This window comes from Hemiscyllium ocellatum, chromosome 16, assembly GCF_020745735.1.
Source record: "Hemiscyllium ocellatum isolate sHemOce1 chromosome 16, sHemOce1.pat.X.cur, whole genome shotgun sequence".
Lineage (NCBI taxonomy): Eukaryota > Metazoa > Chordata > Chondrichthyes > Orectolobiformes > Hemiscylliidae > Hemiscyllium > Hemiscyllium ocellatum.
The window spans coordinates 67546111-67573124 of NC_083416.1; the positions used below are offsets into that span (position 1 = coordinate 67546111).

The 27014-nt window shown below is 39.8% G+C and overlaps 2 protein-coding genes across 3 annotated transcripts in view; one reads left to right on the forward strand and one right to left on the reverse strand.

Moving 5' to 3' along the window:
• LOC132823459 (E3 ubiquitin-protein ligase SH3RF2-like) overlaps window positions 1–3763 on the reverse strand; it is a 79615-nt gene extending 75852 nt beyond the window's left edge. For both annotated transcript variants that reach the window (XM_060837346.1, XM_060837345.1), the window contains exon 1: window positions 3179–3763. The gene's annotated coding sequence lies outside the window, so the exon portion shown is untranslated. The remainder of the gene's footprint in view (window positions 1–3178) is intronic.
• An 11220-nt stretch (window positions 3764–14983) lies between these two features.
• On the forward strand, window positions 14984–25406 carry LOC132823245 (glutaredoxin domain-containing cysteine-rich protein 2). The gene is made up of 3 exons (XM_060836890.1): window positions 14984–15328; window positions 19753–19944; window positions 24852–25406. The coding sequence occupies exons 1-3, from the start codon at window positions 14984–14986 to the stop codon at window positions 25029–25031; spliced, it is 717 nt and encodes a 238-aa protein (XP_060692873.1). The 3' UTR covers window positions 25032–25406.
• The last annotated feature ends 1608 nt before the right edge of the window (window positions 25407–27014 follow it).

The window sequence follows — 27014 nt, forward strand, 5'->3', positions numbered from 1 at the left end:
AAAGATCAAAGCAAGTATTAATGCCGATGATACAAAGTTAGGCAGGAAAGCAAATTGACGAGAAGTCATAAAGTGTCTGCAAAGTGACACAGTTCGAACGAATGAAAAGGCAGGTGAAGTAAAGTGTGAGAAAATGTGGATCTGTTGACTTAGGTGGGAAGAGCAGAAAACCGGAATAGGATTTAAGTTGACAGAGACTGCAGAATTCTATGCTACAAAGGAGTCAGGATGTTCTTGTACTTGAATCACAAAGGTTCAGCAGCAAACAGAGCAAAGATTTCGAAAGGCGAATGGAACACTGGCCTTTATTGCAAAGGGATGAAGATAGAAAGATCTTGCTGCAACTGTATTGGATATTGATGAGATCATACTTATAGTAAAGTAGTACATACAGGTTTAATCTCCTTATTTGAGGAAGGATATACTTTCATTGGAGGAAGTTCAGAGAGAATTCTCCAGGTTGATTTCTGGAATGAAGGAACTGTTAAGAGGAAAGTTGAGCTAGTAATATATATATTTACTGAAGTGCTAAAAAATGGAAGGTGATCTTATTGGAACAGATTCTGAGGGGACTGGAGTAGATGCTGAGAGAATGTTTCCTCTTCCAAATGAATCTAGAACTAGCTTCAAAATAAAACATTTTCCAAATGAGGAGGAGTATTAGTTATTAATTTTTAGGATTCTCTTCCATAACAAGTAGTGGAGGCCATTGAATATATTCAAGGTTATGTTAGATTTTGATCTGAAAGGTAGTCAAACGTGCTCACAGAAAATTGGAGTTAAGGCCACAAATAGATCAGCACTAATCTTATTGCATGACTCGAACAGATTGATGACCTAATCCAGCACCAAATGAAAGAGGTTGGACTCTTAAACATTGAAGACTGAGATACTGAATTTCCCATAATTCTGCTTCCAAGAGGAGCTCTGAAGCCCAGAGAACATTATTGGGAAATTATTCACCTCCAGAATCCAGCCTCCTGAATTTGCACTATGTATGAAGCATGAGAAATCTTCATTTTATTTGTAATAGGGTGAGCAACCATCTAGCACTTAACCCAAGTAGCCATTTTCCTATCCAATGGGATGCAGTGGGTATAAGTGGCGCTGGAAAAGCACAGCAGGTCAGACAGCATCTGAGGTACGGGAAAATCGACATTTTGGGCAAAAGCCCTTCATCAGGAAGATTCTTGATGAAGGGCTTTTGCCTGAAACATCGATCTTCCTGCTCCTCAGATGCTGCCTGACCTGCTGTGCTTTTCCAGAAACTCTAGTCTAGACTCCAATTTCCTCACTTTCACCCTGTGCAGTGGATATAAAACAGGAATGGGAATTCTAGCTGGTCATCTTTCTTTGACTGTGCAGGAGGACAGGGGCTGAGTGCATGAAGTGATTTTCCAGGTGACATTAACTCCAACATAAACTGGTAATTGAAATTTGGACCTTTTGGTTTATATGGCTCATTTCCACATTGCCATCTTTAATAAGTGGGGCAGGAGGCAAAAATTATCATCGATAATCAATACCCATGGTTCAATTTACTAATATGACACATTCTTACACTTACAATCAATTATCTTGAACAGGTTACATCTGTTTCTATAACCGTTATAATGATAATGAAATTCCAACAGCTGTTATATTCCAATGTTTATATCTCTTGAGAATTTCCATCTAAAAGATTAATGACTTATGTTGTCATTGATTATAAAGAGAATTGGCCAGCTTAGAATTTAAAAGTTTACCCCAAGGCCTAAGGGACCAAGTTGACAGGTGGAGGAATGTCTCCTCTCTGTGACACAGGTGAGGCTTTTGTGTTTGATATGCATGACCATGTGTATGTCAGTCTCAACTGAATTAAATCCAATGCACAAAAATGCCCTAAATCTAACAGCAGTTACCACTAATCACACACTGAGAGGCAATAAGCAAAACTCAATACAGAAATCGAGAATTTTACCTCTAGCTTTTTCTGAATTTTAGTTTGGAGAAAAATAAAGTTTGGTTAGCTTTACCATTAAACCCCTACGTAGGTAATCATGGTCTGGAGAATGTTTAAAACTGCGCATTGTCTTAGTCGTCAATGTGCTGGAAGCAGTGATGTCTACATATATTCTGATGAATTAAAGTTGTGTCAATTCTACTTTAACCTGCAATGACAATACGGCTTCCCAGAAACTACTTCATGTCATAACACAATACTTTAACCCAATTACATTTATATATCAACTTAATCTACCTTGGATCGATACAGCATACTTGCCATAGTGAACTATACTGACTAGTCTAACTGAAATTTGTCTCTCTTTAAAAGTGGAAACCAAACAATTGGCTGCTGCTCATAAATGATGGGTGGTGTTCTGATTTTCATTGCTCTGTATTTGTGGTTTCCTTAGAGATTATTGCTCCCAGCATTACAGACAGTTGTGGCATTCAGAACATGCAGTCAGTATATCCTGACAATGTAAGTATCGTTGTTTGGAGCTGGCAGACTCTGTTATGAATGGCAGCAGAATTATAGCCCTTAGTGTATGAGAGGTGCAGGGAAAAAGTGAAAAATGTTCACTGCTCCAGCATTAGCATCTCGGACCTTGATGAAGCTTAAAGACTTCACCAACAATAAAAGGTAGGAAATATCTGACACAAATACATTCCAATTTAGATGCCCTCATCTTTTTTTAGTTAATCAATTTTGACAATGAAATGAAGCCATTTGATCTATTTTATAACTGTACTGGAATTAGTAACCTTAATCCAGATGCTATTACTGTATCATAAGGCAAGTCTCATTTTCCTCCCTTCCCCTCCCTATGGGAAATACTTGCTTTCCACTTCGCTATTTTACATTCGAAGGAAAATCAAAGGTTGAGTATCTTATCAGCACATCACAGAACATGGAAATAACACTGTTTATACAGTATAGTGCAAAGAAATAATAAAATCTCATTCATGTATTTTCAATGCATTTTCCTTTGCACACTAGGGATTTGAACTGTCTACCTTTAGTAACATTCCACCTGTTACTCGTTCACTATAGATCAATGAATTCGACAAATTATTTCAGAAACCTCCAATTTCCTCATTATAGATGCAATCCCGGCTGCAGTGCATTGGATTTGCCAACACAGACGAGAGATTTCCCAAGTGTCAACAATAGACATTTTGAATCGGTACTGACCTGTCACTTGAAGTAGATATAAGACGTGAATCCTGAGAGAAGTAACGATGGATCATTCTCTATTCCAAGGATGTGTTTCATGAAAATCATACTAACATATTCTTGCTCCAAAGTCAGGGTCAGCTCAGAACTGCCAACAGTATTCTAACACCTGTGCAAAAGCTTCAAAAATTACTGCAAAGCTGTTTCCCCCGACTGCGTTTGCATCTCGATTTCTTTCCCATTCATGCAGTAGCAAGGTACAACAGCAATTTAAATGTCCAATTTCCTTGTCAATGTAAGTGCATCACATTAATGTTCAAACAAATTAGAACACGAGGAAAGATTCTCATTCTGCTGTTAGTGGGCTTCTTGCCAAATAACCTCAGTCCAGTTAGATATCCAGTCGTGAGATCACGCCACCCAGATCCAGAGCAGAAACTGCACCACCGATCCGATTACAAGACAATATTAACCACTTCATTACTGCTGGAAATTCTCTGCATATTGTCATACTTATTCTAAGCCTTAAGAAGCCAAAGATATTGGATGCACAAGACAGCCTCTTCCATCGTTATTCATCTCTTACCACACCCAGTCGGGGCCACGAACAATATCACAGCTCCTGTGAAAAAGACACTTACTCTGAGATGAGCTGAAGAGTTCCCTCTGCTGGTATCATCTGCAATGGCTCTTCATTCATGAACATAAAAAGACCATGCCATAGACACAATTTACTTATGAAAAATTCCTCGGTAGAATATAAATAACCCTGCAGTTGTCACTGTGGAAACATTGCCTGATAGCATAGCAACTCCAATGAAGAAGGCAGTTTGACCAGTGAGAAGGGAAAGCCTACTATAAAGGGAGCATACTGATTCAGGAGAGACAGGTGTGGACAATTGTCCTGTTGGTACTGATCAAGCAGAAATCCACAGGGGAAGAGAGCAACTGTTAGTGGGATATCTAGGGCGAATTGCCTCTGGTATATAAATGTTCAGCGTTGTCAAGAGGGAAGTTAGTTGTGATTGGGAAAGATATAAAAACTGCTAACAACAGGTAACCTGACTATGACAGGTGCAGTTTCCCATACAAATGTTAGTCAAAGCTCTCAAACCTTTGATGAAAATTAACTCTCTGAGATAGACCAAGACTTAATTAAAATCGGAACACTTTCCAGGGAATGGTTGGAAACCAATATCTCGCATTCCATAAAACACCTGCATTTTGAATGTCAGGGGTGAAAGTACCCTGCTCCAGCAAGTTCTTGTGCAACGATTTAATGGTCAGCAGATTTCTTAAATAAGGATTACTGTCCCCATCTCAAAGCAAGTCCTGTCTTCAAGAGATGCCAGTGGATAAAATTGTTTGGCAGCTCTCTACTCCCAGCAGCACCATCAGGAACAGTGTCTACTGCTGGGACTGCACTCCCAAAGGAGATAGTCACTGCCTCTGGACATTGAGATAAGTCACCGTTTGCAGGGGGAGGATTGCAAAGCTGGAAAGATAAAGCCAGGCTGGCTGGCTTTGATATAGTGGCTGAGGGAATAGTGAATAAACAGAGACGAGGCAAGTTATTTTAGAAGGGAGTGTTGTACAAAGTGTTAGGATCTGAAACAATCAATACAAATGAATGAAGTACTAGCCAATATGGCAATGTCATATGTGGACATGAGTGGGAAGACAGCTCTGGATCTTGAGGGTGATAATCCTGCCATCTAGATATACCGTGTAGCTCAGTAACAATGTCTAGCATACCCATCTTGAACTTGATTGCTGTCCTGCAATAAATGACATGTTGCTTCAGACAAGAGCCTCTTCTCATCAAGCTACCAAGTGGTTTTCCTCAGGACCATAAAAATTAGAGCAGAAAATAGCCAATCAATCAGTTGGGTCTGCCCCACTATTCAATGAGGTTAGGGTTGAGCTAATAATCCTCAACTCCACTTTCCCGTCTTTTCACCATAACTCTTGATTCCCTTACCAATTAAAAATCTGCCAATCTCATCCTGAAACATTCTTAACAGCACAGCTTTGACAGCCCTTTGAGGTAAAGAATTTCACAGATTCAGTACCCTCTAAGAGAGAAATTCCTCGTCATCTTTGTCTTCAATATGCACGTCCTTGTTCTGAGAATATATTCTCTGGTTGTAGACTCTTCTACACAGAAGAGTAACTTTTCTGCATCTAATCTATCAAGTCTCCTAAGAGCTGAATGTTTCACTAAGGTCATCACTCATTCTACTAAATTGCAACAAGTACAGACCAAACCTACTCAACCTCTCATCATAAGACACTCCCTCTGTAGCTAGTTAAAAATCACACAACACCAGGTTATAGTCCAACAGGTTTAATTGGAAGCACACTAGCTTTCGGAGCGATGTTCCTTCATCAGGTGATAGTGGAGGGCTCAATCCTGACACAGAATTTCAAGCACACCAAAATGTGAAGGAGCTGGTGTTGGACTGGAGTGGACAAAATTAAAAATCGCAAAACATCAAGTTATAGTCCAACGGGTTTATTTGGAGACACAAGCTTTTGAAGCACTGCTCCTTCGTACAACCACCTGATGAAGAATTTTTAACTCAGATTTATGATTCAGTAAAAGCAGGCAACATTTATTAAAACAACTGACTGGGGAAAAAAATAAACTTCAAAGGCGTTGAGGATAACTAAAGCACGACAGACAGTGTGAATCATCTGGGGAAAGAGTACAGGATTCAACTTACAGATCAGTGAAGCTGTTAAGAGAAAGGAATTATCTTCCAAGTTACAGGCAGCAGGATTCATTGAAGAAACCTTTGAGAGAACAGCATTGTCTTTATGATTTCTGCCAGTGGGACCTATTCAGTAAAGCCATTAGAGAAAATGGGAATCATGTATTAAGCTGTAAAAAAAAGGCACGAATCATCTACTGTATTTGGAAACAGGCGGAATCCTCCATTATATTCACAGAAGATAGGTATTTGCCATTTTAATTATAAAAGGCAGGAACCATGAATTTGGACCACATAATGATGAGAAAATCTGAAATACATCAATGCATGGTAGCAGCATTTTTACACTGCAGATTGGAATCTTTCAAAGAATTGGGGATAAAGCACCACTGAGATGCAGCAGGATTGGAAGCCTTTAAAGATAAGAAAATAAATAATCAAATTAGGAAGCCACATCAGCAGAAATAATATTGCTTGAGAAGATTAATTTCAGACGTGGGCAAAACAGAACAAGGAAGCAATAGATAAATTTAATAACATTTACAAGCTTTTGACATATACTGTAGCCTCAGAGCAAGTAATATTCTTGAGACAGTGAGCATCCTTGGAAATGTATAGATAATTTAGTTAGTTTTTGCCACAGATGAGAGCAAATAAAATTGATAATGGAGCTTTGAATTCCAAATTCATAATGAACAGTATGGTTGCTGGAATTATTGATGAATCAGATTTGCTACAATTCTTCTCCCTCCATCTAAGGTTAGAAGTGAGGATGTTCACGAATCATTACACAGTGTTCGGCACCACTCCCGTCTTCTTAGATAATGAAACAGTCCATGGTCAAATTCCACAAGATCAGGACAATATCCAGGCTTGGGCCGACAATTGGCAAGTAACATTTGCGCCACACATATGCCATGCAATGACCAATCTAACCATTGATTGATGACATTCAATGGTGTTATCATCACTGAATCCTCCAACTATTAACATCTTGGGAGTTTGCATCCTGATAAAGAGCTTATGCCAGAAACATCGATTCTCCTGCTCATCAAATGTTGCTTGACCTGATGTGCTTTTCCAGCACCACACTCTCGACCCTGAAACTCAATTGGACTTGCCACATAAACACAATGGCTACAAGAGCAGGGCAGAGGCTTGTAATACTGCAATGAATAACTTACCTCCTGATTCTCGAAGCCTGTCCAATGCCTACAAAGCACAAGTCAGGAGTGTGGGGGAATATTCTCACTTGCCTGGATGAATGCAATTTCAACAACATTCAGCAAGCTTAACACCATCCAGGACAAGAACCCCACTTGTTTGGCACCACATCCAGAAGCATCAGTAGCAGCAGTGTGTACCATCAATAAAATGCACTGCAGAAAAGCTGGCGAGTCAGCAATGCCCACATCCCTATGAATAATAAAAGAAATTCAAAGAAGATTTGACTTTGGAGAAAGCAATTCAGACAGTGAGAGTGAAACAGAAGACCAGAAGCAGAGTAGATGATCAATATCAGTGACCCATGTAGAGATCCTTACCATTTTCCTTGTTGTTTTAGTTTGGAACTATGAGTTGAAGTTAAGAATTGAACTTTGAAAAGCAACTGGTTTTAGAAGAGAAGAGAACAAAGACCACTGTTTGCTGTAGGGAACATAATTATTGATCTAAGGACATTGTAGGTGAACCAGGTGGTTGCTATGCTCCAGGCTGGCAGCTAGTTGGATGTTAAATTGGTCAATCAAGGGATGACCGCTACTAAACAACCAATCACAGAGAATGTTGACTGGAAAGAGGAAAAACCAGTTCTGGCTTGCCCTTTTGACAAGGGTGTAATTTTTGGCAGTTTCCAGAGACTGCCATTGTGTTTTGTGTCTGTTTATAAGTTTTCTCTCATGTTATCAAAGTGTTGAATGTTCTGAGTAAAGTATACCAGTCTTTATAAATAAGTAAACATGTTTAGAAGTCTCCTAAAACTGTCAGCATTAACTGGTGACTTCAAAATTCAGGAAAGATATGCAGTTCTACTCACCTGTGAACAACACACATCCAAGGGTTTGATCAGGACCTGGCATCTATTGTTTGAAGGGAGAAAATGAGGTCTGCAGATCAGAGTCGAGAGTGTGTTGCTCGGAAACCATAGCTAGTCAGGCAGCATTTGAGGAGCATGAGAATCGACATTTCAGGCATAAGCCTTTTATTCCCAATGAAGAACTAATGCCCGAAATGTCAATTCTCCTGCTCTTTGGATGCTGCCTCACCTGCTGTGTTTTCCCAGCGACACACTCTTGATCCATTGTTTGAAGCTTTTATTAAAAAGGCAAATTGCAATTCTTTTAATTTCTTTTTAGTTAACCCATTAACTATTTCTGCATGTGAGTTATGGTTGAAGAAGATGGTGGAGTTAGCACATTCTCCCCGTGTTTGCGTGGGTTTTGTCCGGGTGCTCCGGTTTCCTGCCACACTCCAAAGATGTGCAGGTTAGGTGAATTGGCCATGCTAAATTGCCGGTAGTGTTAGGTAAAGGGGAAGAGGTATGGGTGGGTTGCACTTCGGCGGGTCGGTGTGGACTTGTTGGGCCGAAGGGCCTGTTTCCACACTGTGAGTAATCTAATCTAAAAAAAGATTGGGCTTCAGATTACCTTTTAGAATAAAGAACAAAAGAGCATAGATTCGAAGTGATGCACAAATGAAGCAAAAGTTATATTAGAAAAAAGACATTTTCACACCGCAAATAGTTAGAGTATGGAATGCACTGCCTGAAAATGTGGTGGAGATGGACTCAACTGATACAGTCAAGAGGGCATTAGATAGAAATACATGTGCAGGGATATGGGGAAAAAGCAGGAATTGATACTAGGCAGGCATGATGGGGGAAATGGCCTCCACTGCACTGCAACAATTCTGTAATTCTGTGATCAAGGATGAAGAGTCAAAGTTATTTCCAGGACAAAAAAATGATCCAAGTAAAATACTTTGTCAAGAAGATATTTATGTCAATCAGCATCTTATTAATATTTATCCTGACAGGTTGTGAGCATTATTACAGTATATACTTGAGTAATAGTCGATTTTATTTAAAAATATGGAATCCATCCATAAATCTCATATAAAAGTCGACACTAGTTCTTCACAGATTAAGGATCGACATTTATTAGTCAGCGTGCCCATCGTTGCACCCCAGTCCAGGTTTCCAATCTGCCGGTCACCCTGCTCTGAGTCTTCCAGTCTGCCAGTTGTTACGCTTTGCTTCAGGTTTTCCGAATTATTGTAATTCATTATGTTTTTCCTGTTTATTCATTTAGAGATCAATTGGGTTTCTGCTAATGATGGTATGAATTTTGATGGCATGACATTTAACCACTCAAAAGTAGTGTCCACATAATCCATCCCCATAAATTTAACCTTAAAAAGTAGTCAAAAATATTCGACTATTACTTGAATACGTATGGTATATTTTTGGATTGCATACCATGGCTGAAGGAATATAATTTACAACCTATAACAGTGCAATTACATCAAAGGCATTATTTTTAGGATTGAAGCTACAAGCAAAATGTTTACACAAGATATGAGTTAATACAGAACATATGTGAACTTTATAAACAGGAATTCTTACTCTGGCGCTGAAGTGTCTTTACCTTAATCTGCTTCAAATTATGGAAGAAGTTAAACTAGTTACAGTCAATAGACAACTAGCCAAGAAACAGCAAGTCATGCTACATCTGTTCAAGGAAGCATGGGGCCAAGGAAATACGAGATAGTGAACAGCTGATCAAAGCACAACCGTTAGAAGTTTCACAGCTCTCCTTAGACTCATAGCAGAGCTCAGAAACATAGAATCCACTGAGATTATAATGTTGGCATAAGAGAATTATTTCATGTTGTCAGCATGACCTTGTACCAGTAACCAGCAAAATGAATGACATTTACAAAATACCCTGCAAGGATTGCAACAAACACTACTTCAGGCAGAGAGGCAGAAAACTAGCCACCAGGATACATCAGCACCAACTAGTCACCAAAAGTCATGAACCACTCTCACTACAGATGAAGACAGACACCACCTAGACTGGGACAACCCATCCATTCTGGGACAGGTTAAACAGAGACAGGCGCGGGAATTCCTAAAGGCCTGATATTCAAACTGGAAATCCGTCAATAAACACATCGATTTGGACTGCATTTACCAACCCCTAAGTAAAAGAACTGGAAATGATATTCCCCACCTTAACAGACAAAAACACATGGATAGAAAGTGGAACAGAATACCAGTGCTTCACCAGAGGCTCACTGAAGATGTCACCTAGCATGGTGACAAAACATCTGAAAAAAAACCTTACAGCTGACAAAACATCTGAAAAAAAACCTTACAGCTCAGCGAGCAAACTTAAAACCTGAGTTATAAATCTTCTCAAAAATGATGGTTTCCTTCGACGTGACAGTCCTATTCACATCAATAAACATCACCTGAGCCAAAGAAACTCTGGCCTTACTGCTAGACGAGCCAAGGACACAAACACCTGACAGCACCAACTCCATCAGCAAGGACAGCATCCTCAAACTAGTAGACCTGAGCCTCACAACACACTTCACCTTCAACGACCAAGACCTACAAACAAATCAATAGGACGTCTATGGGATCACTAATATCAGGACATATAGTAGAAGCAGTGAAGCAGAGGTTAAAATGAACAGTCCTTCCCACAATCCAGCCTGAGGTTTGGGTCCATTACGTAGATGACACCTTTGTCATCACGAAACACAACAAATTAGAAGAAATTCACAAACACTTCAACAAGATCCTTACTGGTATAAAGTTCACCAAAGAGGAAGAGAACAACAACAGACTCCCCTTCCTGATGTCACGGTCGAATGCAAAGCCAATGGAGAGCTACAGACTAGCATTAACAGGAAAGCCACATACACTGACGAGATACTCAACTACAGGAGCAATCATCCCAACACCCACAAACGGAGTTGCATCTGGACATTAATTAAATGAGCTGCAACACACTGCAGCACTCAGGAACTAAGAGAAGCTGATGAAAAATACCTGTGCAACATTTTCAGGAACAATGGGTATTCAATAAGCACAGTACATCAATTCCCAAACCACAGACATAAACAGGAAGACACAACACCACCAAAGACTCTAGCCACCCTGCCACACATTAAAGACATTTCAGAGACTACTCCACCCCCTAGGCCTCATGGTAGCCCACAAACCTACCACCACACTGAAACATTTCCTGATGAATTTGAAGGACCCCATACCAAGAACCAGCAGAACGAACATCATATACAAAATGCCCTGCAAGGACTGCAACATACATTACATTGGACAGATGGGCAGGAAACTAGCCACCAGGATACATGAGTACCAACTAGCCATCAAAAGACTTGACCAACTATTGCTGGTATCTATACACACAGAGGAAGAGGGACATCAGATTGACTGGGACAATACATCCATCCTGGGACAGGCTAAACAAAGACATGTATGAGTATTCCTAGAGGCCTGGCATTCAAACCGGAACTTCATTAACAAACACATCGATTTGGACCCCATTTACCAACCTGTCAGAAACAGAACCGGACGTGATATCACCCACCACAACAGACCATGACATATGAATAGCAAGCGGAACAGAACACCACTACTTCATAGAGTCAGAGAGTCATTTCATCGGAGGCTCACTGATGATGTTACTGAGCATGGTGACAATACATCTGAGAACAAACCTACCAGCTCAGTGAGCAATCTTAAAACCTGATTCACAACCTGAGCTACAAAATCTTTTCCAAAATTGCATGGTCAACAATGTCATAAAGATAGTCCCTTTTTTTCCTAAAAGCTGTTCCGTGGCTTAAGGAGGCTCTGTCCTTCATTATCTTCAGAGGGCCAATAAACCAAGCCAGGCTTTGATCAGTCTGGTTTGGTACAGAGATGAAAAGGATTTTGAGAGACTTTTTGTTTATATGTAAACAGATGAGACTTCAGGCCAAAGTGGTCATGTTTTAGAAGTGACGTGTATAATGAAAGGGGCATAGTCAGCTCTTTAGCTGGGCTGAGCAGTTTTAGTTCAGTCTTGAACTGGGAAGTTCAACAGGGAATTGTGTGGAAACATTCTCTGTTTTCTGCCCTTCAACTTTAACCTGTAAGCATGTGTTCCATCTATACTGGTTTTTAAAGGAATTTTGCTTATTGGGACTGTTGTGCATATTCAGAACAGCATAATTAAGTCTAGTTGGATAGGTTGAGTTCTGTAGAGTTTCTTTATTCTGTTCTTTGTGTTTCATTGTGTAGTTTTGTGAATGCATTTTTGTTTTAAAATCTAGTAGTCCACCTAGCTTTCTTACTTCGAGTGATTTTCACTGTACACTTACTGATACAAATTGCAAAGTTATGGTCTGGGGCTGCCTGCTTAAGGGTGTTTTGAGTGGTCTGGCCTAGTCCATAACAACAAGAAGTAGCCAGATTTGGAGATTGAAGATTCAGCAAAAAAGCAAGTACCCATTTTAACAGGGCAGTCATCCTCCATAAAGGAGATTTGTGAGGTCAAAAGACAGGAGTAGGATAACAATGTTTATTTTCATGTGGTCTTAGTGCTTACAATTGTGCTGAAGTCATTCGCTGCAATCTTCAGCCAGAGGTATTGAGTGGATGATCCATCTCGGCCTCCTCCACTGCTCATCAGCATTGCAGATACCAGTCTTCAGCCAATTTGATTCACTCCACCTGATATCAGGGAATAGTTGCAGGCATTTGATATTGCATAGGCCATGGGCCCGAACAATGTTCCAGTATTTGTACTGAAGACTTATGCTCCAGAACATAATGCAGCTCTATCCAAGCTGCTCCAGAACAGCTATAACACTGGCATCTATCTGACAGTGTGAACATTACTTAGGTATTCCTGTACAGAAAACGCAGGATAGAACCAATGCCAGACAATTACTCCTCCATAAGTCTACTTTTGACCATCACTAAAGTGGTGGAAGGTGTCATCAACAGTGCTATCAAGCAGCACCTGCTCAGCCATAACTGGTCAGTGATGCTTAGTTTGAGCTCTGCCAATGCCACTCAGCTTCTGACTTCTTCACAGCCTTGGTTCAAAGATGGACAGAAGAGCTGAATTCCAGAGATGTGGTGAGATTACCCTTGACAGTAAGGGTGGAATTGACTGTGAAGCATCGAGTAGACTGAGAAAAACAGAAGGGAATGAAATCCAGGGGAGAACTCTTCACTGGTTAGACTCATACCTGGAACAAAGGAAGATGGCTGTGGTTGATAGGGGGGCAGTCATCTCAGCTCCATGATATCTTTGTGGGAGTTCCTCAGGGACCACGTCCATGTAGAAGGACACAGGCAGCAGATACATGGGAACATTAGCACCTGTATATTCCCCTCCAAGTCACTTGCCATCTTGTATCGCCATTCCTTCAATGTCAGGGTCAAAATCCTGGAATTCCCTCCTCAGTGGTTTTGTGGGCCTACCAACAGCACATGAACTGCACCAGTCCAAGGAGACTACTCACTATTGGATTTTGTTTTTGTTTATTTGTGAGACATGGATGTCGCTAGCTGAGTAGCATTTATTGCCTGTCCCTAGTTGCAGTAATATACCTTCTCAAGGGCCCATAGGAACAGGCAATAAAACTGGCTCAACTGGCAATGTCCATGTCCCACAGGTGAATATAAAACATCATGGCTTATATCATGATATCCCAATGGGCAATCTGAGATGTAGGCCCCAAGAACTCCCTCAGACTGTACAGGGTTTGATCACACACTTTGTTTACTTCCCCCGTACAACCATACATTTAACTCAGTTAACTGGTGCTCTGAAGCCAAGCTTGGAGGTAGCAAAAGATATGAATAATGGTTTTAGCACAAAATGAGCTGAGGCAGTGTTTGACATTGTGTGATTTTACAAGTTAAAGGCCGTAAACACATCAAGAAGGTCAAGTTTATAATGTCAGTCACATAGTTGACTGCCCATTTGTCACCTCTTCAGCACTTCACTTCCAATGACTACAATGGAATTCAGAGAAAGAGGTTAAACAAGCTATAAACCCACAATGATCCATATTACATTGCCACTTGGTGTCAAAATCTAATCTGGGAGGAAGTGAGGACTGCAGATGCTGGACCCTCCAACCACACGGCATCAACTTGGATTTCACCACTTTCGTCATCTCCCCTCCCCCCACCTTATCCCAGATCCAACCCTCCAGTACGGCACCGACCTCTTGAACTGTTCCACCTGCCTGTCTTCCTTCCCACCTATCCACTCCACCCTCCACTCCGACCTATCACCATCAACCCCCCCCACCTCCACCTTCATCCACCTATTGCTTTCCAAGATACCTTCCCACCCAGCCCCACCCCTTCCTACTTATCCCTCAGCCCCCTTGGGTGCCCTCCTCCCCAACATTCCTGATGAAGAGTTTTTATGCCCAAAATGTTGACTGCCCTGCTCCTCAGATACTGTCTGACCTGCTGTGCTTTTCCAACACCACACATTTTGACTCAAAATCTAATCTGATGAGTGACAATAATGACATCAATGGAATTGGACTGTCCGCCCTAGGGAGGGATAAAGAAAATAAATGATTTCAATAATGAAAACCTGTGGATATATCCAAATGTTGGGCAGCACTGACTATGCTCATTTAAGCTTTCAAATAAGGCAGAGAACAATGATTACTGCAACAATACAAAACCCAAGTCCACACAAAAGAATGATGCTGCTCATGCAACACATACACAGAGGTGTATTGTGCTGCAGCCAAAGTGCATGTATTCAGATATGTAATTAACAAAATGAATGTAACAGTACAATTCCAACAAAGACGCTTTTTTTTTAATTGCTGCCTAAGATAAATTGCTCTGCAGTGTTGTAGATACTTACACACTCATGTAATTGTTTAATTAGGGTGGTATCAGCCTCGTACAAATGATCTCATCACTGAATTATACATTACAAGGAAGCAAGAGAACAGGAGAGACTGAAGTTATAGCGCTCTCTGTGAATTAGTTCTAGATTCTAGGCAGATTGTGGCCATTTCTTTATCAGGTGTTTCTGCAGTTACAGTACGAATGGAGGAACTCCACAGTAAGTTCAGTAATAAGTGTGAACCCAAGCCCAGGAAAGTTAGATTCCGGATCTCCTCCTCTTACAGTGGTCGTGTGCTGAAGCAGGTTTATGAGGATGGGTCAGAGTCAGAAGAACCTGAGGAAGACGGTCAACGTGGGTCATTGAAAACAAGACTGAGTGAGAGATTTGAAATCGGCCGAGCTATAGCACAGGAACACTGGGACACAGCTTACCCTTCTTCAACACGTTTATTAGCACAGAGAATAAATGTGTTCAGAGATGGAAATAGGTACAGTATGACAGGTGAACAGAACCTATTCACTGACCTGACTGAAAACCGTTCCAAGGTAAGTCATTCATTACACTTTGACTCTATCAATTTGGTTGATTTGAATTTGATGCATCCTTTAAAGCACATTTTAAACTAGAATGCACAAGGGACAGTTGCATTGCAGTTTTTGGAAGACAAAGTATGCACTATCACGAGACTTTCTATTGTTTAAATGGGACATCATTTCAATAACCAAGCTAATGAGGTTGTTCAGGCAGGATGTGTGGAGGCTTTTACCTTAGCCTGCTTGGCACACTCTCCTCATTCCTGAAGAAGGGCTCATGCCTGAAACATCGACTCTCCTGCTGCTTGGATGCTGCCTGACCTGCTGCGCTTTTCTAGCAACACATTTTCAGCTCTGATCTCCAGCATCTGCAGTCCTCACTTTCTCCTGGAGGTAGTACCCAGACAAATATGTGTGGTTCTGGTTCTCTAGCCGAAGGGTGATTAAACTAGCCATGGAGAGATTGCAGTAGAGATTCAGGCTGATCCCTGGGATAGTAGGATTGTACTATGTTGAGAGATTGAGGAGACTGTGTTCTTAGGAATTGAGAATAATAAGAGGTGATCTCATGGAAACTTATAACATTCTTCTAAGGCTTAGACAGAGTCAGTACACAAAGAATATTGCCGCTGGCTGTGGTGGCCAGAACCAGGAGACACAGTCTTAGAATAAAAAGCAAGCCATTTAGCACTGAGATGAGGAGAAACTTCTTCACTCATATTGTGGTGAATCTTTGGAATTCTCTGACCTGGATAGAGGTGAAAGCCAGTTATTGAGAAAGTTTACAATAGAAATTAATAGATTTCTAGTCCGTAATGACGTCAAGTGATATGGGGATAACACGAGAATATAGCAATGAGGTAGCCATGACCTAGAATAGCAAAGCGGGCTCAAGGGAATGAATGGCCTGAATCTCTGCTCCAAAGATCCCCACTTCCTGAATCTATGGCTGTTGTCTACTGGATTATCATACAGATAATTCTCTACTAATTGGTAAGTAATCAATTTTATATTTTGTACAATGTTGAATTAAAACTAATCGGCCTATAGTTCTCATTTTGGCTGGTTTCTGCTCTGCTCGGAACATCCAGTAATCATCAATCCCACTTAATGACTGGGTATTAGGTATGAGGGTAGATTAAAGAAGTTGCAATCCCAATCTCTTATGTTAATTTCTGAGCTCTGTGACAAATAACTTCCATCCCTGATATGTATGTTGTTCACACTTATATGGATCATGAGCACAAAATCTTTTCATGTAGCCTTCAAAAGCCCTTCTATCATTCTCTCAATGTGCATTCCTCCATTTCAGAATGATAACACACTTTTAGGTTTCTGTCGAGAGTGTGGTGCTGGAAAAACACAGCAGATCAGGCAGCATCTGAGGAGCAGGAGAGTTGATGTTTCGGGCATAAGTCCTTCCAGGTTATGCTCAAAAGTTTGATTCTCCTGGCCCTCAGATGTCGCTCTGATCTCCAGCATCTGCAGTCCTCACTTTCTCCTACCTTCAGATTTCTGCCTTGCAACCTACATGGCTATCCAGTTTCCCATACACCTACAATAGCTTTAAGTTTCTCAGTCTAATAAACAGACTGCAAGTAAGTGCACATTGTAAAAGTGTGAAGTGATGCATTTTTGTAGGAAGAACATTGAAAGATAATTCAAAATAGGGGTGTAAAGGACCAGAGGGACCTTGGTGTATATGTGCACATATCATTGAAGGTGGCAGGGCAGGCAGAGAGAGCAGTAAGTAAAGCATCCTTGGCTTTATTAATAGGAGTATATAGGACAAGGGCAAGAAGTTGATGTTGAATTTATATAAGCACTTGTTAAACCTCAGCTGGAGTACTGTGCACAGCTCTGGGTGCCACATTATAGTAGGAATGTGAGTGTGTTGGAGAGAGTACAGAAGTGATTTGTAAGGCTGGTTCCATGCTTGAGATACTTCAGGTATGAGGGTAGATTAAAGAAGTTGCAACTGACCCCCCTGGAGAGAAGACGGCTAAGGGGACACCTGATAGACGTTTTCAAAATCATGAGCAGGATAGAGTAGATAAAGATAAACTGTTCCCAATCGTAAAAGGAACAAGGTCAAGAGAGCATAGATTTAAAGTGATCTTCAAAAATAACAAGAGTGAAGTACAGAAAAACGTTTTCACATTTAGTGAATACTTAAAGTATGGAATGCACTGCCTGGAACTGAGGTGGAAGATTGTTCAATTGAGGTATTCAAGAGGGAATTGGAAGATTATTCAGGTTAAAAAAATATAATGTGGAAGGATATGGCAAAAATGCAGGGAACTACCACGTGGAAATGATGCAGGCACGATGGATCAAATAGCCTTCTTCTACGTCATAATATTTTTGTGATTCTGTTAACCTCTTTGTTTCATGATTTGATTGGGACATGGATCATTCTCATTGCCTGATCCTTTTGTTTCACCATCTGTGGCTGCCCTTTTATTCACCTTGGCCTTCCACACATTTTAGATTAGATTCACTACAGCGTGGAAACAGGCCCATCGTCCCAACCAGTCCACACTGACCCTCCAAAGAGTAACCCGCCCAGACCCATTTCCATCTGACTAATGCACTTAACACTATGGGCAAATTAGCGTGGCCAATTCACCTGACCTGCACATCTTTGGACCCAGAGCACCCGGAGGAAACCCACGCAGACACAGGGAGAATGTGCAAACTCCACACAGACAGTCATCCAAGGCTGGAATCAAACCTGGGATCCTGGTGCTGTGAGGCTGCAGTGCTAACCACTGAGCCACCATGCCACTGTTTTGTTAAAAAATTCCAACAATTTCAACTGAACATTAAAATTTTCAGTTGACCTAGGACTTCTACCATCCTTTGCAAATACTCCTAATAGACTTGGCCCTAATTTTTAGGTTGTGTTCACTATTCTTAAATTTACAGCAAACAGTAATAACTTCTCACTAATATCTTGGTGACTTTGATTAAGACATCACTTAATCATCAAAGTTACAGGTAATCCAACCTCAGTTAAGGTAGTCTATCCTTGTAATCCTTGTTTTGGAATCAGTGGATAATTCTGGTAAATGTAAATTGCATTCAATCCAAGATCAGTATATTTTTCCTAGGGTGCACTATCCACAACTGCTGAAGTATTTTAAGTGTGGCCTATTGTATGGGGTGTAGGAATTTGAAAGGGTTAATGTGTAGAGTGCTTTAAGCACCCCCCTCAATGATAATGGAACAGCTTAGGACCTGACTGGAAGGAGAGTGGCCATCTTGGTCTTTCTTGTAGCCTCTATGACAATATCAATCACAGCAGTGTAGCTTGTACATCATTGCTATTGTGCAATGAACCATATCTTGTTTAAAATAAGAGCCTATTCTCATAAGATTACCAAATGGTTTTGATCCAACACTCTAGACCAAGGGTGCCCTGTAAGTTGAGAGTGTGTAGCTGGAAAAGCACAGCAGGTCAGGCTGCATTTGAGGAGCATGAAAATCGGCATTTCAGGCTGGAGACCTTCATCAGGAATCTGATTCCGGCCCGAAATGTCAATTTTCCTGCTCTTTGGATGCTGCCTGACTTGCTGCGCTTTTCCAGCAACACACTCTCAACTCTGATCTCCAGCATCTCCAGTCCTCACTGTCACCTTGGTGCCCTGTAAGTCCCTACAAGGAAAGAGGATGGTGTCAGTTTCTCACTGATAGCTCAGACAATATAGTGAGAATTCATCTCACAACCTGGTCTAAACAGAGCTTTTGTATAGTTGAAAAATGATTTTTATACCTTGTATTTTAGTGCTCTCTATATAGAGGTCAGTATTCCATTGGCTTGTTTAAGTTAGTTTTTGTTCTTGTCCATGACATTTTAACGATCTATGTACATGGACTCAGAGACAGTCAATATCCATTTGAATTTTATTACCCTGTAAAATGTTCTAAGGAACCTCTTTTTATGTAATGAGTTCTGAAAAATAACTTGTTGCTGTCAACTAAAGTCAGCTAAACTATATTAAAGATTATTCTCATAGATATAGCCTGAAAATTACAATGATCATGTGAATACTTTGAGAATTTATTTTAAATTCACTGTTATTTCGAAAGTGACAATAAATTACAATATTGGTTATAAATGGATTCACATCTCCATTAAAAAGTGGAGAGAGGAACTTGATACCAGAGCATTAAGCATGATAGTAACTTTCAGTTCTTGTTTTTATTTCTAAAATAAAGCATGCTAATGCATCATTTTTGACAATGGTTTGGTCTTTACTTTTAGCTATCGAGTTGATATGTAATTAATATTCATGTAATTTTAGCAATATAGCATGCTTTTCAGTTGAAAGCACCTCAAACAAGAAATTAACTTACAATTTTACATTAATAAAATATTGCTGGTGATAGTGCAGTCTCTGTATAAGTTACACAGCATATCTCTGCATTCGTAGTCATCGACAATACTGAATTTCGGAAAAATTATCATCTATACAAGTAACCTGAGGATCATAAAGGCACCGCTGACTCAGAGAAAGCTCATAAGTCAACTTTTCCAAACTCAGCTGATCTCTGAAAATACATCAAACCTGGACAGAAAGGGGGAGGCTGAAGAAAGCAGTGAAAAGCAGTTAGGAACAGCTGAGGTACTGTATACAACTTTCCTAATTTAAATTAAGGAAAGTCTTAAGATAAATTATTCAGTGAATTAACAAAACATAAAAGAGCCTTTTAAAACAATTTTGATGTTCAAAAGTTTGAAATATTTTGATTGTATCAACATTGATGTCAGTTTTGTTATCTTACATTATATATGTTTAATATACTTACTCTACTTATCTATGCTACTTAGCCCTGTGATCTGCCTATATTGCTCGTGAAACAAAGCCTTGTGTCTTGGTACACGTGACAATAAATTCAATTCAATTCAAATCAAATCAATTCAATTCAAATCAATTCAATTCAATACTTGTTGAGGATATTGATCCATCTGGATTAATTGATTCTTGTTTGACCCTTCTCTCTGGGCATTAGAATTACAATCTTGTAAATTGAAACACCATTTGCTGGTCATTTAATTGAAATGGATTAGATCCCTCAATTTGCAGTAAGTTATTACAAGTACTCTCTAGTGATAGTTTTATTTGGGTTGGATACCAGTTTCTCGTGAAAGATTGATCATTTTGTGACAAATGCCTCAATATTTACCTTCTTGTTCATTGTCAGCTGCCAATTTGGTTGAATCCAAAGTGTGATCCTCCCATTCTGTTTCAGCTGTGACTGTTTACACAAAACAGATTTATATATAAAAGAGAAGTTAATTTTCATCATAATATTGAATCAGAAAGGTTAGGATATTAAACAACCTATGTCACTGTATAATTCTGTCTCAGAACTTACAAAGTGTGATGTGAGGTCCTTTTGTTTGTGTTTTGTGGAAAAAAATTAAGAATAAGACATCCCAAAATTAAGATAAATATATTTTGTTTTCGTTTATCTGTTATAGAGTCATAGAGATGTACAGCATGGAAACAGACCCTTCGGTCCAACCCATCCATGCCGACCAGATATCCCAACCCAATCTAGTCACACCTGCCAGCACCCGGCCCATATCCCTCCAAACCCTTCCTATTCATATACCCATCCAAATGCCTCTTAAATGTTGCAATTGTATCAGCCTCCACCACATCCTCCGGCAGCTCATTCCATACACGTACCACCCTCTGCGTGAAAAAGTTGCACCTTAGGTCTCTTTTATATCTTTCCTCTCTCTGGGAAAAGACTTTGTGTACTTATCCTCTCCATGCCCCTCATAATTTTGTAAACCTCTATAAGGTCACCCCTCAGCCTCCGATGCTCCAGGGAAAACAGCCCCAGCCTGTTCGGCCTCTCCCTGTAGCTCAGATCCTCCAACTCTGGCAATATCTTTGTAAATCTTTTCTGAACACTTTCAAGTTTCACAACATCTTTCTGATAGGAAGTAGACCAGAATTGCACACAGTATTCCAAAAGAGGCCTAACCAATGTCCTGTACAACCACAATATGACCTCCCAACTCCTGTACTCAACACTCTGTCCAGTAAATGAAAGCACACCAAATGCCTTCTTCACTATCCTATCCACCTGCGACTCCACTTTCAAGGAGCTATGAACCTGCACTCTTTGTTCAGCAACACTCCCTAGGATCTTACCATTAAGTGTATAAGTCCTGCTAAGATTTGCTTTCCCAAAATGTAGCACCTTACATTTATCTGAATTAACTCCATCTGCCACTTATCAGCTCATTGGCCCATCTGGTCCTGATCCTGTTGTAATCTGAGGTAACCCTCTTCGCTGTTCACTGTACCTGTAATTTTGGTGTCATCTGCAAACTTACTAACTGTACCTCTTATGCTCACATCCAAATCATTGATGTAAATGACAAAAAGCAGAAGGCCCAGCACCGACCCTTGTGGCACTCCACTGGTCACAGGCCTCCAGTCTGAAAAACAACCCTCCACCACCACCCTCTGTCTTCTAGCTTTGAGCCAGTTCTGTATCCAAATGGTTACTTTTCCCTGTATTCTATGAGATCTAACCTTGCTAATCAGTCTCCCATGGGGAACCTTGTCAAACGTCTTACTCAAATCCATATAGATCTACTGCTCTGCCCTCATCAATCTTCTTCGTTACTTCTTCGAAAAACTCAATCAAGTTGTGTTCTATTTATTTTTATTTAATAACTAACCTCCATTGGCCTAAAGTAAAAATCACTAATATTGAACTGTGGCTCATAGGATAAGTTATTTTCACCACCTCATCTTTAAGGAGGTAAACACTAATTAGGTTTGACTTTAAAAGCAAGAAGTAGCATACATATAGTAGTTATCGCAGTTCTAAAACACATCACAATTAATTACATATTGGCTGCTGCTCTTCAGGAAAAGCATGCACCCATTTTTGGAATAAGAAGATTCCATCGGCAACAATTTAGTCAATGGCAAATCAATCCTCAGTGTCGCTGATTGAAGTAGGAATATTGTCTTGGATAGCTGCAGATTCTTTCTTCATTGCACAGTGTTATCTTTAATTTCCCATTGAACCAATGAAACTGGTCATTAGGAATCCAATTAATATTTATACTGTATGTTCAAGTCATGGACTTGGACTTAAATTCACTGTCTTGTGACTCACATCAAGATTGATACCAACTAATCCAAGTTTGGGCTGGTCTTCTTGTAGGGAAGAAGGTTGAGAGGAGATTTGATAGAGGATTTCAAAATCATGAACAGACAGGATAGAGTAGATAGAAAGAAGCTGCTCCCACTTATAAAAGAAAAAAAAGGGGATAAGATTTAAAATGTTGTACAAGGGTGATATGGGAAAAAAAAACTGCACACAGAAAGTAGTTAGGGTATGGAATGCGCTGGCTGGAAACGTGGTGGATGCACATTCAATCCTGGCATTTAAGAGGGCAATCAATGGTGTTTGGACAGAAATGCTCTGCAGGGTTATGTGGAAAAGGTAGGAGATTGGCATTAGCTAGGACTGGTGCAAACACAAGGAGTCAAATCCCCTTCTTCTGCATCATTATAATTCTGTAGTTCTGTGCAATTAATGCATCAATACCTCAAATAAACAGAATTAACAATACAAACAACATAAATCAAATTGTTAAAGTAACAATCCTGGTGACATGCAAATACAACTTATCATTACTAATATACATCAAAATAAATAAAACAAAACATCATATTGAAATTTATAGCACATAGGATAGTAACTTCCCCATTATATCACTTTGCTACAATAATCAATGGCAAATCTCATTCCTCTGTGTTTGTTCTTCCTATTTTTTTTACCTTGTTTACTTAAAATGGTTACAGGATGCCTCAAGCTCTCCTGTGAAAAAAACGTTCATGGTCCATCAACTTTCTACGGAAAGAAATTTCATCTAACTCCACTCCTTAATCTCTTGGGGATGATTTAAACCAATGGCTTCTTTTCATCAACTCTCACATAAGGAGAAATAATCAGTTCATCAAAATGCTTCATAATTTTAATAGCTTTCATTATATATTGCTTTTTTTTCTGTTCCAATAGATATAATGTCAGTATCACATGCCAGTTCTCAAAACTAGTTTCTTAATTTAAATATCATCCTGCTCAATCTACATTGAATAATCCCAGAATTCCAATACTCAGGGATTGGAATATCTGACATTAGTGATCTGATTTCTGTCAGAAGTTAAGACATTTAAGATATCACACAGAATTCTCCTAACCTAACTTCAGGAGAACTTGAATGGAAGCCCTAGGGAAATGGGTATAAATAAGTAATCTGCTTTACAATGATAAACAGGTGTTGCTGAACTGACACATAGTGAATCAGTGGCGGGATCTCACTTAGTGCTGTTCTTATATTTGAGGTCGAGATCTAGTCCAATACAGCAAAGTCTTAATCTAACCAGATAAATTATAAAGAGGAAATAATGCTATTAGTGTGGAGTTTGTTAGTAGACGTTTCTTTTCTCTTGAATGTTCTCTCTAAGGTTTCTGCTGAATTTCCACTGATGTTATGGTAGGAGAATTAGGCAAATCTGTTGAGATCGCAGAATCACACAGAAAGATGTGTTGTGACTTATTGAAATGGAAAATACTAGAGATAGCAGCAGGTCAGGCAGTATCTGTGGAGAAACAGAGTTTATATTTAAGGTTTCTGACATTTCATTGGCTATTTAATATTGAAGAAAGCTGGCTTTCAGGGAATGTATTACAGAAATTAAACAGCAAATGAAATGAAAATGCTATGTCATCATATAGTGAAGAAATATGTGCTTCCGCACATGGAAGAAGCAAAGATGGGAAGGAGAAATGTTCTTGAGTAATTCTGAGTAACAAGAAGTGCAGTAGTATTTCTAGAAGCGTTACAAAAAGGTCTTCTTTCTAGTGTTTCACTCAATGTATAGTAATGGCATAGAGAGACATAGAAGAACAGGGTGCAGAAGAGGTTTATAAGGATGTTGCCAGGGTTGGAGGGTTTGATATAGGGAGGTGCTGAACATGTTGGGGCTATTTCCCTGCAGTGTCAAAGGCTGAGGAGTGAAGTTATAGAGGTTTATAAAATCATGAAGGGCTTAGATAAGGTGAAGAGCCAAGGTCTTTTTCACAGGGTAGGGGAGTCCAAAACTGAGGGCATTGGTTTAAGGTGAGAGGTGAAAGATTGAGAAGGGACCTATTGGGCAACATTTTCATGCAGAGGGTGGTGCATGTGTGGAATGAGCTACCAGAAGAAGTGCTGGAGGCTGGTACAATTACAACATTTAACAGGTATCTGGATGGGTATATGAAAAGGGAGAGTTATGAGGGATACAGACAAAGTGCTGGCAAAAGGGACTAGATCAATTTAGGATATCTGGTCGGCATGGACAAGTTGGACTGAAGGGTGGTTTCTCTGCTGTACATCTCTTTGACTTTACAAGAAGAAGTACAAAGCACTTAAACATATTGAAAGGTTAACTGTATGCAACAAAATATCTGTCTGTGACTAATTCCTGACCTAAATCTATTTCAGGAAGGTGGATTGGAGCCTACATGTCTGCAGTGTGATGGGGCAGGATCTGTACCCTGCTCTTTGTGCCATGGAAGCAAACTCTCAATGTTTGCCAACCGATTCAAAGAGTCATTCCGAGCCATACGGTGCCCAGGATGTAATGAGAATGGAGTGCAGCCATGTCAGAGCTGTGCTGATTGAAAGCCTTAAAACTCACAATATATTGTTTAATATCATAAAAACTGAATTTATGTCTGAATTTAAATGCAGTTCCATACAAACAACTTTGCTGGAAAGTGTAGACTTAGTCAAGGAGTGGGGTGTGGATGATGCACTGTTAGCAGAGGAGAGGGCATTTGGCTGTGGTTGGAACAATGAACCTTTATGATGCAGCTGGATAGACATCTTGAAGATGCCAAGGGACAGGGAACAGTCTATACAATGGACTTTGAAACATAGGCCTCTGCTGACCAGAAGCAGTTCCATCTCAGTTTATATATTTATTCATCTAACTTCTTTTTGATCTGTTTATCTATCTATCAATATAACTCTGGGGTGCTGATAGTATTGGTAGAAAGTGAGGATTGCTAATTATTCCAGTTGGTAACATAAATGTTGCATGTGTAAATGGAATAGAGTGATCATCCTATTGTTTTTATGTTTAAGATTGCATTAGTGATAAAATTAAAAAATTGTAAAAATGCCAAATTTTATTGTGTCTACTCATGTTCTTTATGGTATAACCTTGTACATTGGTTATATCTTCAAATGGTTTATGGAAGACTTATCAGTGCAAATGCCAAATGGCAAATAATGTCATAGATGTTACAATATTAAAGGATGACATGTTTTCAGACACTTTGGTGAAGTTATAATAATGAATATTATTACATTCAACACATACTCAATTAAGCCTCTATTGAGTGTATAATTCTAGCACAAACATCTATCAGTGATAATTTTCCAGATTGCAGAGTGGAGCAGCCAGTGACAGTGTTGTATCACTTCGCAATGATTCCTATTGATTCTTGGCGTCATAAAAACCAAAGGATAGGAAAAGTCCCTATGGTCCATCATGTCTGTGCTGGCCAAAAACAACCACCTGGCTGTTTGATCTATGAAACTTCTAAAATGTGTTCCTCTGGTAAAGAAACCACTTCATTAACCAATCACAGAAACGAGGTTGGCTGTTCAAACATCCACACAAATGACACAGATAAGAAAAACAACAAAGGCAGAAAGTGATACTGCAAAGGGCACATTTCTGAAAATATACACAGCAACTCAGTCTACACCTGGGAAAGAGAAAGAGAAAGAATAGTTCTGGCCCAACAACATGTGGCGTTTCCATTGTGTACTCTCCTTACTTTGACTCTGCCATAAAATGGCTACATTTTCTGCCAGTCCCAGGGTAATGCAAAGTTGCAAGCTGCAGCAGCCTTTCTGGAATGCTGTATTGGGGCTGGATCTTCATTCACCTTTTACACAATCATTATCAGGGTATTGTACAATGTTACATCGACTCCACCCAATCTGCAGAGGTCACACACAGCCTGTGGATGGTAAGTGAGGGGGTTCTAGTTCTAGATTGTGGAGGGAAAAGATGTACCTGGAGTACTTTCCTAAGTTCAGAGTAATTCTGTGTGACCAAACTGAGTTGTATTTATTGCTAAGATGCAATAAAGCTTTTTGTCATCTAAGATTACTGCCTTTCTGTAGATACTCTAAGGTGGTGTATCCTCTACCACTAACCACTAGATAGGCTCAACACAAAACAAAGACAAATGAGGATTGGTGGCAAAGAACTATCTCATACTCAGTACCACATACTGGTGGGGATGGCAGAATACCATAGAGGAGAAGTTGTGGTCATCTAGGAAAATACCACAGGGGACCAATCCTGTGTAATGCCTCACAGTTCATATTCAGTATAAGTTTAAGAGAATTCACTCTATCAAAGCATGTGACTTGAAGGTATAAAGGTTTAGATTCCATCCATGAAAGCATGCTGCTGTTTGTAACTGAATGGTTTATTTCAGACACTTACCAAGAGCAGAATTAAATGTTTTTTGAATGATCCAGTACCATATGTAATTCTTATGTTATGGGGAGTAACTTATCAGGTGCAATTACCCTGTTAGAGGCAAAACCCACATCAATTAGCAGTCATGGTGGTCATCTCTC